This window comes from Cannabis sativa, chromosome 2 (assembly GCF_029168945.1).
Source record: "Cannabis sativa cultivar Pink pepper isolate KNU-18-1 chromosome 2, ASM2916894v1, whole genome shotgun sequence".
Taxonomy (NCBI): domain Eukaryota; kingdom Viridiplantae; phylum Streptophyta; class Magnoliopsida; order Rosales; family Cannabaceae; genus Cannabis; species Cannabis sativa.
In genome coordinates this window covers 5,874,178-5,888,691 of record NC_083602.1, presented here as the reverse complement: position 1 = coordinate 5,888,691, position 14,514 = coordinate 5,874,178, and the positions used below count along the sequence as shown (strand labels likewise).

Below are 14,514 nucleotides of genomic sequence, written 5' to 3'. Positions count from 1 at the left end.
GGCGGGAAGAGCAAAAAGTAATTTTAATGTGTTGAACTAAGCTACAGGAGCATAAGTGTAAAAGAAGTCTATACTTAGTTTTTGTGTATATCGTTTGGTAACTAATCAAGCGTTGAACGTGTTAACTGAACCATCTAAATTGTATTTGATCTTGTATACCTATTTATTACCAATGACATATTGGTTGGGTGGAAGGGTTGTGACAATTTAGGTATGGTTTCTTTCTAAAGCCTTTATTTCATCATCCCTAGCTTTTAACCAGACAACATATTTTGAGGCTTCAGTATATGATTTAGGTTTAGATAAGGTATGAGTAGCAAGTATTGCAGCCCTGTAAAAGTTAGAAAAACGATGATAAGATACATAATTAGCTATAGGATAGTTGGTTGAAGTAGCAGCCTTGTCATATATATGTAGTCTTAAAGATATAGAGGTTTAGTAATGTTTCTACCAAACCTGTTACGAAATATAAAAAATGGGTCACATAATACGACAGGACGACACGATTTGCCCTGGCCCCTAATTTATGACACCATTGATTTTAAGTTAACTAATTATAGGAGAATTACCTCATATACTATTTTTTAACTTTTTTTTTTCAAATTTACGGTTTGGGTTTTTAAAGTGGTTGCAGCGCTAGTTGCAATAGGGGTTTTTATACGATTTTTTATTGCAATTTAAGTTGTAGCGCCAGTTGCAATAGATGTTTCTATGTAAAATTCTATAAAAATACGAAAAAAAAAAAACTATTTTAAAGTGTAAAAATAAAAAAACTTAATTATATTATACCAGTTTAAAAATTAGTGACCACCAGTATACGTAGTCGGTGCAAAGTTTCATAAGGGCGGCAAAGTTTTAAGTCAAGGCCAACTATATGTAGACGGATCCTTAAAAAAAACAACTATATATGTGGACGGCAAAAAATTATGTCTCAATAATTTGGCCCAATTACATGAGTATCTATCTATATATATATATATTATACATGTGATACATATATATTTATTATAATGAGACTGCAATAAGTTCAATTGGTATATTCAAGTGGACTTGACCTTTATATTTTCATGATTGCATCAACACAATTGTATATTCTTGGTAACCCTTAGTCGGCCACTATATTATAACTTCATTTTCCCATTCAACTTGTAGTAATTAGAGATGGACATTTTTTTTATGGGAACAGTACTTTGCGAAGACCCACTTTTAATAAGTTGTAGATTTCTTTTTTAAATGGAGAATAGGATAAGGATGGAAATTACTTTTTGTCCTCGAATATTAAACGGGACGGAAATAGGAATGGGGATGACACTTTCCACTCTAATAGAGACACGTTTAGTATTTTATTTTATATTTTTAACAATATTTATAATTTGTAGTTTATATTTATATCTTTTTTTAGTATAATTGTATCTTTTTTATAAATTTTAAGTTGTATTTTAAATAATAATTAATGTGTAATATTTTAATTTTTTTTATGTATTTTAATATTTTTATATATTTGAATTTTTATTATAAATTTTATTTTTTATTAGGTGATTCCCTACTATGCCCGTCCCTGCCTCAATTAGGAGATTCCCTACCCTATTCCCAATAAAATTAAATGGGGATGAAAATTAAAATTTTTAACGGAAATAAAAACAGGGGAATATTTTTCGCTAATTTTCCGTCCCGTGAAAATCACTACTTGCAATTAACAATATTTTAGACATTTTTTTTTATTTTTTTAATGTTTGACCAATATTATTTTACATATTAGGTATAGGAATGAGGGCATGTTTTCCACATATACAATCTAATTAAACTTTTAAATGCAAACAATCAAAATTAGTATTTGAAATTTGTTGCAAGTTGAGAAATAATTAATATATTCAAAATATAAATTAAATAAAAATGATTTATTTAAGGGATCATTGTAAAATGTTAGGAAGTGGTGGGAAATAAATTATGAAAGAGAGCCCACTTTGTTGAATAATTATGGCACTATCTTAATCGCAGTGTGGAATTAATTGATGCATGCATATTTCCGTACCAAAGTCGTTGTTTGACTATTCTCATTAGTGGGGTGGGGAATGGATATACAAGTTTTTTTTTTTTTTTTTTTTGATAACAGAAACTTTTTTTAAAACCAAAGAGGCCTAAAAGCCAAAGTTCAAAGTGGCAACAAAGGATATACAAGTTGAGACAAAACAAAATCCACTAACAAACCTCTCTCTCTAATATATATATATATAGATATCTTTAGAGAAATGTTAGGTAACTAACACATTCTTATATGTCAGTATTGTTATTGGTTTAATTAAGTATCGAAACTCACATAGTTTAGTATAATAACTTTTAAGAAGTATCTCTAACCAACCGTAATGTGATATGTCGAGAAAGTACTAAGCACCACTAATACCTAATAACAATGCTCATATCTTTATTATCAATATTTAATAAATTAATACAATACTCCTACTTATGTTTTTAAATAAATAAATCATACCATATGTATTTTTAATTTAGTTATATGATTTCATCAAATATTATTGTTCAACTCGAACAATATATAAGACTGGTTGTGAGTTATAAATTAATTGTATCTGCACCTAAGGTAAATAATAAACTGGTTTTGGATTAATGTTTTTCTATAATTTCTTATTGATTTATATCAATGAAGTATTTTTTTTTCTCATTTGTATAATATACTACATATTTATGAAAGGTTTATAAATTAGATTTTAGTAAATTATTTTAATTTTATTTAAATTAACTTTTTTATTATATATGATATTAATTTTTTATTTCAAATTTTATATAAAAATTAAAAAAAGTATATAATAATAATAATTCAAAGAAAATTAATTAAATAGGAAGACTATTGATTTTATTTAGTGTATATATAGAGAAAGGTTAAGGCATTTATGATGCCTAACATTTTTATGAGTCATCCTATTGTTAATAATACCTAATAACAATAGCAATACTTATTTTTATATATATATATATATATAACAATTTTTAATGGATATTATCCATTATGGAAAGTACCAAACAAATTTAATTATAAATATTAATTTTAAAAATATTAAACCATTAAATTTTGATCCGATGATGAATAGCAAAAGAGAAATTTAAATTTATATATTTATAATTTAGCTACTTAATTAAAGAAAATATCAAAAACTATACCTCTTTTTAATTACACTACATTAAAATATGTTTATATGAAAAATATTTAAGTCAAACTTAACTTTTTTTATCATTTTTTTGTCAAAATTATTTTTTTATTATTATTTTTCAGCCGATAGAACAATCTCAGTCCATATAATGTAAAAATGAGAGATTTTTCTAATTAAATAGAAAAATTAAGTATAAAAACTTAATTTTTTTTTTTACTATTACCCATTCATGACTGATACTCATTAAGAGTGCACCCATATCTATATATATAATGGAAGAGGTTTCAATGATGACATTTTTTTAAGCCATCATGGATTACTATTAAATGGTTGTGATTAATTTAAAAATTAAATAAAAATAAATAATAAATAACTTGTAACCTAAAAGCAACCTAATAATTTATTTTCTTATAAAACTTTAATTAAGATTAATTATATTTTAAAATTAAATTAATTATAATTAGTAATTAATTTTTTACAATTTATTACCATATAAGGATCTTTTAGCAATTTATTTTTTTGCACTTAAATTATTTAAAATTTTATAGCAAATTTTTTTTATAATTTAAAATTATACACATATAATTTCATAATTTAGATTTTATTATACTTGTAATCTTAATTTTAAATTATTACACTTAATTATTTAATTTTTTATTTAAATATTTAAAAATTAAAAAGTGAAATAAGTTGAAGGATTTTTTTTAAAAAAATAGTTACACTTGTTATCGATTGACTAGCTAGAGGGCTCATACTTAGTTCATCTAATTGTAACAAAATAATTAAATATCATTTAAAAATTTATTATAAGAAGAGAATTTTAATTTGTGTAAAAAGAAATTTAATTTTTGTAAAAAAAAAATTATTGTAAATATTATAATTAAATGGCTTAATTGTTAAAATAATTAGAGTAAGATTTAAATATAAAAAAAATATTTATAAATATTAATTGCTAAAAGAGGTCTTGTTAAATATTTAATTAATTATTTTAAGAAAATAGTTAATTATAATTAATTAATTCTAAAAAAAAGAATGTTTACCTATTAGTAACCTGCTATTATAGGTTAAAGAAAAATGTAACCATGATGGTTACAATAAATATATAAGAGAAATGTTAAAGGACACTCATTGTGCTTAACACCTTGTGAGGTGTAAGATCACTATTGGTGCAACTTAATATCAGATCTCATTTATTTTACTTTAATAAATATTATGAATTATCGCTAATCAATTATAAAGCGATACTTTATCGTAAGAGGTATCTCATAACAATGCTCAAATACTAAAAATTGTTTATCGTTGTTATTGTTACGATGATAGTGTTTAGTGTTTTGATTTTTTATTTTAAAAATAATTCTATTTAGTTATAATCTTTTTATTAAAATAATATTTTTTAGATAAAGGTTTTAGTGTATATCTATATCCTCGTTTTTTGTTTGTAAATAAGAAGGCAATCCTCATCTTATCTTATTGCATGGCTCAAAAGTTAAGTCTTTGGTCAAAAATAAAATATCAAAGAGTTTACTTAGAAATTAGAATTTTCTTTTATATCTTATAGGAAGTAGGAACTAGAAAAGTATAGTGCATTTAAAAAGAATAATAAAAAAAAGTAAGAAAGGGAGTACGTACGTAGTAGAGAAATTATACCATTTGACGTGATGACCTCAAACTTGATATTACTTTATTTTATTTTTGAACAATAACTTGGTATTTTTATTTTGTTTACTTATAATTACGTACTTTACTCGTTCTTATCTGCAACAATATTATATACTGTCCAATTCCATAGTTTATTCTATTTCATATTAAATAAAGAATAAATTGTATCAATAGTCTTTGTATGTTTTATTATAAACACATACTACTAATTTAATACATAGAAAACAATTAAACCATTCATTTCAAATATGCATGAAACCTAACACGCTCCGGTGCTATTGCCCCCACCCATAATAAAAGAAAAATAAAATATAGATTTAGATGATGAGAATTTTTAGTTTTTTTTTTCTTTTTATAACAAGATGATGAGAGAACTTTATGATTTGTATTTTGTATTTTCTGTTTTGTAAAAGTTATTAATTAGACTATTTTTTTTTTGTTAAATGATAAAATTGATTTTATATTTTTTTAAATGGTAAAAATAGGATTCTGAGCTCAATTTTTAACAATTTTATTTTTTAATATAACCAATTTGAAGATAATTTATAACACGAACAGATACAGAAAATATAACCAATTTTATCATAGAGTCTTATTTATATTATTTTAAAAAATACAAAATTTATTTTATCATTTAACAAAACAAAAATAGTGACAAAAATAAAGAGTCTATTTTATATATATATAAAAAAAAAATAGTGACATTGAAAAAAAGAGAAAAATTTTAAAAAAAATGTGAAACTCGTGAGACTTTTTTCGGTAAATGAAGTGACAAAAAGGATATTTCCTCTCTCTCTCAACCCAAAATCCCAACTATAAAACCTCAACTCCAAACCCAATTTTTATTTGTCTCATCTTACTCAATACGAGTTTTACAACAACCAACACCATTCCCCCAAGCCTAAAAATAAGAAGAAAAAAAAATACATAAATTGTTAAGACAGACTCAAAAACGACACCGTTACATGGCAACTCCCGACCTAACAACGAATCAAACGGCGGGAGACGATCACGGCTGTGAAAGGACAATCTCAGCCCTCCATCCCGACATCATTCGGGCCCATATTCTGGCCCGTCTCGACGGCCCGTCCCTGGCTTCGGCCGCTAGCGCGTCGTCTCAACTCCACGCGCTTTCCGTTGACGAGTCCCTATGGCAAGACATATGCACTTCCATGTGGCCCTCCGTAGCGGATCCCCGCCTCCAACAACTTATCGTCTCCAACTTCCCTTCTGGCCACCGTTCTTTCTTCTCCGACTCATTCCCAACAATAGACGAGGTTCCGCCACGTGTATTCAATCACAATCTCAGCCGTCCATCCGGATTAATCTCCGCCGTCGATATTTTCTACCAGGGAAAACTCGTCCTCTCCAAAATCGAAGAGACCGAAACCTTATCAGAGTGGTTCCTCTGCTCACCGTTTCTGGTCGAATTAATCGACCCGAAAGATCCGATCCCGACAGATATACGACGCGCCGCCGTGCCCGGGGACGACGACGGCGCGTGGCTGAAACACTTGGAAGAAAATGTAACGCTGAGCTGGATACTTATCGACCCAAACCTTAAGAGGGCTGCGAATGTTTCGAGCCGGAGACCTGTATCGGTTAATCGACACTGGCTGACCGGAGAAATTCAGCTCCGATTCTCGACGGTGATGACGGGGGCGAGAGAGGTGGTGCAGTGTGGGTTGGTGGTCACGTGCGGGGGTGATACTGATAAGGAAAGAGGGAAGATGCACGTGAGGGAGGTGGGGTTACACGTGGAGGATATGGAAGGTAGGCACCTGAAGGGGAGTGAGAGCTTGGTTATATTGGGAAACGCCATTGAAGGAGGAGGTAGGAGAAAGGTACGGAAGAGTAGAGAGGGGAAAGAGAGATATGAGGAATATTTGGGTTTGAGGAGAGAGAGTAGAGAGAGAAAGCTTAGTCGAGAGAAAGCTCTTGACTTGGTCTGCATCGTTACTGGCCTTTCTATTTTTATCTTTTTTTGGTCTTTTATTCTTTTCAGATAAAGAAAAAAAGGAAAACAGTTATTACGGTTAGTTACTCTGTTGTACAATGTACATAACATTACATAAATTACATTAGGAAAAGAGACAGGTAAATAGGGATTGAATTGGATTGCAGCCAATGAAGTTGTTTATATTAATATTTGAATATAAAAGTAATGTATATTTACTTTACCAAAAATGACTTTTTCAGTTGAGTTAAGAACAATATTCATCAACAACATTAATACGTATAAAAAAAAAAAAGAAAACAATAAGAGGTGGAGAGAGACATAGTTATCTCATATAACATCTTGTTTTGCTTTACTAGTAAGGGTTTTTTATTAGGTGATGATAATGATATAATGATAATGAAGAAGGAAAAAGTCAAATATCAAGCTTTGATAATTCAATATGTATCATATAGAGCTTGATTTATCTTATAAACTTCATCTTATTAATTAAGAGTGTTAATTAGGGGTGTTTGTAGTGCAAGTGATGCGTTTTTTTGACTATTTTTTTAAATTAATTCACACATGTAGTTTTTTTAATTTTCCCAACTGCACCTGCACCGCGAAACTAAAAAACCGCAGAAACTGCACTACAAAGAATAGTACAAAACGGTGTAATTTTTGCAGTTTGGACTATCACCAATAATTAAACTATCACCAATACAACAAAGCTTGAGCAATACTTATCAAAAATACCATAAGGCTTGAAAATAAATATAAATAAAATTAAGTTTTAATAATACAATAATCAGTAGGCTTTAGGTTGGACATTCACATATTGAACCTAAATAAATATAAAAATTAGTATTTTTATAATGTGCGGTGCGGTTTGAACCGCATATTAACAATTCAAAATCGTAAACCGCACCGCACCGCGCGATTTAGGAAAAATTCAAACCACTGCACGACAAAGAATTTCAAATTGCTTTTTTTTGCAGTGCACGCGGTTTGAGCGATTTGATGAGCACCCCTAGTGTTAGTTATGGTATAAATACTTAAGTTTAATTTTTGGTTGTAAATAAATATTTAAGTTTAATTTTTAGCGGTAATAATATGTAAACTATTATTCTGAAACTAATGTAAGTACCTAGTCGTTAAATCTCAAATAAATGTTACATGACAATCCTTTATTAGTTCATATCATTAAATTTTTTATTTTTTATTAAAAAATTTAATTAAATATATATATCAATAAAAAAAATGACACGTAGATAATACTTTGATACTTAACGTTCAGGTACTTTAGAAGTTCTCGAAATATGTAACTTAGGTATTATTATCGTCAAAAATTAAATTTAAACATATAACATTACATAAATTACATTAGGAAAAGAAAAAGGTAAATAGGGATTGAATTTGATTGTTTATATTAATATTTGAATATAAAAGTAATGTATATTTACTTTACCAAAAATGACTTTTTCAGTTGAGTTATGATACAATATTCATCAACAACATTAATACGTATAAAAAATAAAAATAAAATAAGAGGTGGAGAGAGACATAGTGATATCTCATATAACATCTTGTTTTGCTAAAGGGTTTTTCAATTAGGTAATGATAATGATATAATGATAATGAAGAAGGAAAAAGTCAAATATCAAGCTTTGATAATTCAATATGTATCATATAAAGCTTGATTTATATCTTATAAAAGGGCGGTATAACTTCATCTTATTAATTAAGAGTCTTAATTAGGGGTGTTTGCGGTGCAGGTGGTGGTGCGTCTTTTGATTATTTTTTTTTAAATTAATTCACACATGCGATTTTTTTAATTTTCCAAACCGCAACTGCATCGCGAAACTAAAAAACAGCAGAAACCGCACCGCAAAAAATGGTGCGGTGCGGTGTGGTTTTTATAGTTTGGACTATCACCAATAATTAAACTATCACCAATATAACAAAGCTTGAGCAACACTTATCAAAAATACCATAAGGCTTGAAAATGAATAAGAAAAAAAAAAGTTTTAGTAATACAATAATCAGTAGGCTTTGGGTTGGACATTCACATATTGGACCTAAATAAATATAAAAAATAATATTTTTATAATGTGCAGTGCGGTTTGAACCGCATATTAACAATTCAAAATCGCAAACCGCACTGCACCGCGTGATTTAAGAAAAATTCAAACTGCGACTGCACCACAAAGAATTTCAAACCGCATTTTTTTGCTGTGCGAGCAGTTTGATGAGCACCTCTAGTGTTAATTATGGTATAAATACTTAAGTTTAATTATTGGTTGTAAGTAAATATTTAAGTTTAATTTTTAGCGGTAATAATATGTAAGTTATAATTCTGAAACTAATGTAAGTACCTGATCGTTAAATCTCAAGTAAATTGTAACATGACAATCCTTTATTAATTCATGTCATTAAATTTTTTATTTTTTATTTAAAAATTGATTTAAATATATATACCAATAAGAAAATGACACGTAGATAATAACTTGATACTTAACGTTCAGGTACTTTAGAAGTTCCCAAAATATATAACTTAGGTATTATTATTGTCAAAAATTAAATTTAAGTATTTATCTACATCCGATAGTTAAATTTAAATATTTATGCCATAAATTATTTTTTTCTTAAGATGACTAGATAATAACCTTTCTTAAGGTTACCCCTAAAAAAAGATTTATGTTCACAGTTGTAGGAATTTACCAATTTAACCTACACACAACAAAATATAATCAAGCTTTTAACTAAGGTCAAAATAGACATTTTACCCTGAGTCAAACACAAGTTGACTCAATCAAAACACTGTCGTTTTGATCCTAACACAAAATTCTCATAACTCTCTCGAATCCCCGAAACACTTCATCCTTGGCCTAATTGAATCAAACCCTAGCAAAGCTTCGTGTTTTTTCTCAAGAAACTCGAAGACTGATATCTACCCAAGATCGAGCCTTATCCCCTTTCCCAGATTAAAATCAAACCCCTAAATCCATACACACAAACATATAAAGTAATAAAAAAAATAATAGAGAGATAACACTAAATTTATAGAGGTTCCGCAAAATGTTGTTGGGTACTTCCTCTTTCGAGCTCGCCTTAGAAATGGCTCAATTTCTCTATTGAAGCTTCAAGATCAACAGTTTACAATCATGGATTCCAAATCATCGGTACGATTGATAATCCTTTAATTTTCAAGTGCTTACAATGTTCTCTCTCTCTCTCTCTCTCTCTCTCTCTCTCTCTCTCTCTCTCTCTCTCTCTCTCTCTCTCTCTCTCTCTCTCTCTCTCTCTCTCTCTCTCTCTCTCTCTCTCTCTCTCTCTCTCTCTCTCTCTTTGTTACTAACTCCTTCTTCTTCTTTATTTATGGTACTCCCTTTGAGTTTGATCTCCGAGCCCTAACCCTAGGGCTCCAAGACTTATCTCTATAAGTCTCCTCCTTTTCTCTCAATTCTGTTCTGATTTGTTAATTTCCAGTTGTTTGAGCTTGTATTTATAGCTTAAAAGTAGATAAGAGAGCTGAGAGTTAGTTACAATAATTTTAACAAACTTTGCAACTAGCTTTGGTTTCTCAGTAGGTTGTTAGAGGTTGAAGACCACTTGTAGGTTTTATATTCTTGTAACTATGTTTATGTTGATCTGAACAATGTATGTAGGGATTTATTTCAACAATAGTTCAAAATCAAATTAAAAATTTATGGAAAAAAAAATTAAAACTAAATAAAAAGTTAAAACTCAAATGTCAATATTACATTTCAAAATTAAAATCACCTTTCTTTTTTTTCTCTTGAACCTACCCAAATATATATAAAAGTATAAAGCTAATTCTAACAAACTTAGATTTGTCTTAAACTTAATTTTTATAAACACATTATGAAATATAAAATGTCAAGATCAACCTTCGACAAAGTGGCATGAGCTTATGAAATCATGAACTCAGACTTGCCCAAAATTAATGAAGTTGACCTTTTTCTCTCAACTTTCTCTTCATCTTCTTATTTTTTATTATTTGATTCTTCTTATTACACTAGCGGACCAAAAAAAGACTCAACCAATTTTGATTTATGATTATAAATACTATTTTGGTTGAATTAATTGGTAATTATGACTTAAAAGATCAATGTTTTTTCAATATATGCAAAAAAAAAAAAAATACAGTTATTATAATGATGTTTAGTAACACTTTTATTTTTAAATTTTGTAATCATAAAAATAAAAGTAAAATTTTGTTTTTAAAATTTTATTATTGAAAAATAAAAATGTGCTACTTTTATATTTTAATTTTAAAAACAAAAAACAAAAATGTATTCTGTAAATTTCATTTTCATTTGTTGATTTTATTTAAGTCGGGTCTGAGGCTGGGTACGAGATCGGGATTGAGGGAGGGTCCAAGTGTGGGGTTGGGTACGGTTTCGGTTTCTAAAGTCTAAGTTGGGGTCGGAGTTCAAAATATTAATTAAAAAAGAATTGTTTAACAAAATTTAAAGAAATTTTTTTTGTTTTTAAAATTTAAATTCTTAATTCATCCATTGCTTTGTCATGATGGTTGGTCAGGTTGAAGCAATTAGTATCACGTTTGTTTATTGGTTGAATATAGGAGAAGAGATGAAAGATTTGTGGGCTGCTCTTTCGGGTCTCACTCCCCCTGCTAAGCCGTGGCTCATAACAGGAGATTTTAATGCTTTGTTTGATTTGGAGGTCAGGGAAGGGGGCAAGAAAGTTACTGTGGCTGATATAGAAGATGCTACCAAATGGTTGGCTCAAAACCATATGGAAGTGCTTCTAAAGACTGGTTCTAAATTCACTTGGACCAGTAATCAAGAGGGGAGTAAGAGAATCTATTCTAAGATTGACCACTCATTTGTGAATGAAGATTGGTTTGATTTTTTCAGTTTGGTTAAGGCTAAGTACAGTTGGGAAAGTATTTATGATCATTGTGCTTGTGTGATTTCTTTGAAGGTGAATGAGAAGATTGGTTACAAACCGTTAAGATATTATAATTGTTGGGCTGATCATCAAGACTTCAGTCATGTGGTTCTTAGTGACTGGGTTAAACCAGTTAGAGCTGATGTGATGAAAGCTTTATTTCTAAAGCTCATGAGATCAAAGCACAAATTGAAGAAATTCAACAAGGAGACAATTGGGGATATTGGGAAAGGTTATCAGGCAGCAAAAACTCATTATATGGAAGTTAGAATGGAAGCTCAAGCGCATGGGCAAGATCTGAATTATCAAAAGAAGGAGAAAGAGGCAGCAGCTCATTTTCATGATTAGGAACACATGTATCATAGCTTCTTGAAACAACGAAGCAAAGTGAACTGGCTTTTGTAAAAGAGATGAGAATAATACTTTTTTTTCATGCCTTTTTGAAAAAAAAGAAGGATGGAGAATAGTATAGTTTTTTACACTAATGATCATGGAGAAGTCATACAGAAATTTCCTGAAGTGGTGAAACACTTTATGAACCATTTTTAGGGATACATGGGGACTAGTTGCATATATATAACTTCTCGTAGTTTAAGGAAGGATTGCATGGAGTAGGGGAAAAGGTTGAATGTTAAGCAGCAATTGAACATGATCAAACTGTTTACTGTCAAAGAGATTAGGAGAGCTTTCTTTAGCATTCTTGATTCAAAATCCCTGGGACTTGATGTGTATGGAGCTGGATTTTTCAAGAAAATGTGGGCAAATTTGGGAGCCGATTTCATTAAAGCCATAGAAAGCTTCTTCAACAATGGTGTCATGCCAAGGGAGCTTCATGCAACTATGATAACTCCTATCCCCAAAATTGAGAGTCCTACAAAAGCGGTGGATTACAGGCCGATTGCTTGTTGTTCCACGGTTTATAAATGCATATCTAAACTATTGTGTTCCAGACTTGCTCAGGTGTTACCTATTCTTGTCAGCCAGAATCAAGGAGCCTTTATTCATGGGAGATCAATTGCTCATAATATCATGATTCTCCAAGACATCTTAAAGAATTACAACAGAAAGAATGTGTCTCCGAGATGTACTATCAAAGTTGACATCAGCAAAGCGTATAATACGATAAATTGGGAGTTTTTGGAGGAGCTTCTTAATTCGTATAAGTTGCCAGCAAGGTTCATTAACTGGATAATGACCTGTGTGAGAGCCACTTCCTACTTTATTCTTATGAATGAAAGAGTTCAAAGCAGCTTCAAAGGAAAGAAAGGTTTGAGATAAGGGGGTCCCCTATCTCCTCCTCTGTTTATTCTGATAATGGAGTATCTAACAAGGAGATTGCAACTGGCAGCTAACAATTCAGAATATAGATACCACCCCATGTGTAAAAGCCTCAAAATCATAAACTTATGCTTTGCTAATGATCTGATATTATTTTGCAAGGGGAATACTCAGTCAATCCAGGTTCTTAAGAAATGTTTGTAGGATTTCAAAGATACCTCAGGTCTTGCTATTAATACAAGTAAATCTCATATGTACTTTGGAGGGGTTGGAGAAGAGGCTAAACAGGCTATATTGAGAGAATTAACTCTAACTGAGAGCACCTTTTCCCTAAAGTATCTGGGAGTTCCTTTGAGACTGACAAAATGGAAAGCTGAAGATTGTGATGTGATTATCAAGAAGATCAAACAAAGACTTCTCTGTTGGGCAAGCATGTTGGGTTTTATGCCCTAAATAAAACTCATTTCAATATAATCAGATTTACTTATTAATATAGATCAGAAATAACATTTAATGTTGCATGGTTCACATGATTTATTTTATGATTATATGTACATAATGTATAGATTCATTTGAAACCCTTTTCACATACTTGATCCTGTTTATTGTGCCGTCAACACATTGGAAAGTAAACATGACTATGTGAATAAAGTTTCCTAGATTTATCAGACACAGGGTTTTACTGATATGATAATCTACAACAAGAGTTTACTTGTATTTGGAGAAATACTATGTTCTTTCCAGAGCATTGGTTAAAGTAAAGCTCAGGTTGGATGCATGGAGTATGCATCGGAAGGGACCGATATTGAACTTTGACTTAGATTTAATTAAACTTACCGTAAAATCTATTCAAGTCAATATCGCCAAGTTGATCCTAGATCAAATGATCTTAATCCTGTTATGATTAGGCTCAATCTTGAAAGGCTATTCGTGTTCTTTGATTTGTTAGTTAAGCCTACTTTTAGGTCAGGGTGATACGTACATTTTGGGAACACGGTAGTGCAATTGAGTGGGAGCGCTAGCATAAACATGGAATCTATAGCTTCTATCTGGCGAATAGTAAGCAAAGGATGATCTCCTTCGAGCTTGACCAAACAAAAATAAATGGTGGAGATCTCATTTCACATAAGCTGAAATATCATTTATAAGGGGTCAAGTGTTTTAAGGATAAAATACATAGTAGGGTGTTACGGTAATTTAATCCCTTTACTGTGTAGATCATTCATATAGAGGATAATTGATCAAATTAGGATTATAACAATGGATAACTAATGATGTGTCTATATGGTGGAACATATAGAGCATTCTATATACTGAGAGTGCAATTCTAAGTTCTATGCGTGGATTCAACGAAGAATTAATAAGTTAGTGAATTTTAGTGCTAAAATCTTGATCTACTTATTGGAAGCTCGGTTATATAGACCCATGGTCCCCCCACTAGTTGAGATAATATTGCTTGTAAGACTCATGTAATTGATTTTGATTAATCAATTATAATTCACAAATTAGACTGTGTCTATTTGTGAAATTTTCACTAAG

At 30.0% G+C, this 14,514-nt stretch overlaps 1 protein-coding gene across 1 annotated transcript; it reads left to right on the top strand.

Annotated features, from left to right (window-relative positions):
• The first annotated feature begins 5,562 nt into the window (after positions 1 to 5,562).
• On the top strand, positions 5,563 to 7,010 carry LOC115720657 (F-box protein At2g27310). The gene has a single exon (XM_030649819.2). The coding sequence runs from the start codon at positions 5,789 to 5,791 to the stop codon at positions 6,830 to 6,832; it is 1,044 nt and encodes a 347-aa protein (XP_030505679.2). The 5' UTR covers positions 5,563 to 5,788; the 3' UTR covers positions 6,833 to 7,010.
• Positions 7,011 to 14,514: the final 7,504 nt, after the last annotated feature.

Coding starts and splice junctions, on each gene's coding strand:
- LOC115720657 (XM_030649819.2), top strand. CDS start 5,789: ATGGCAACTCCCGACCTAACAACGAATCAAACGGCGGGAGACGATCAC.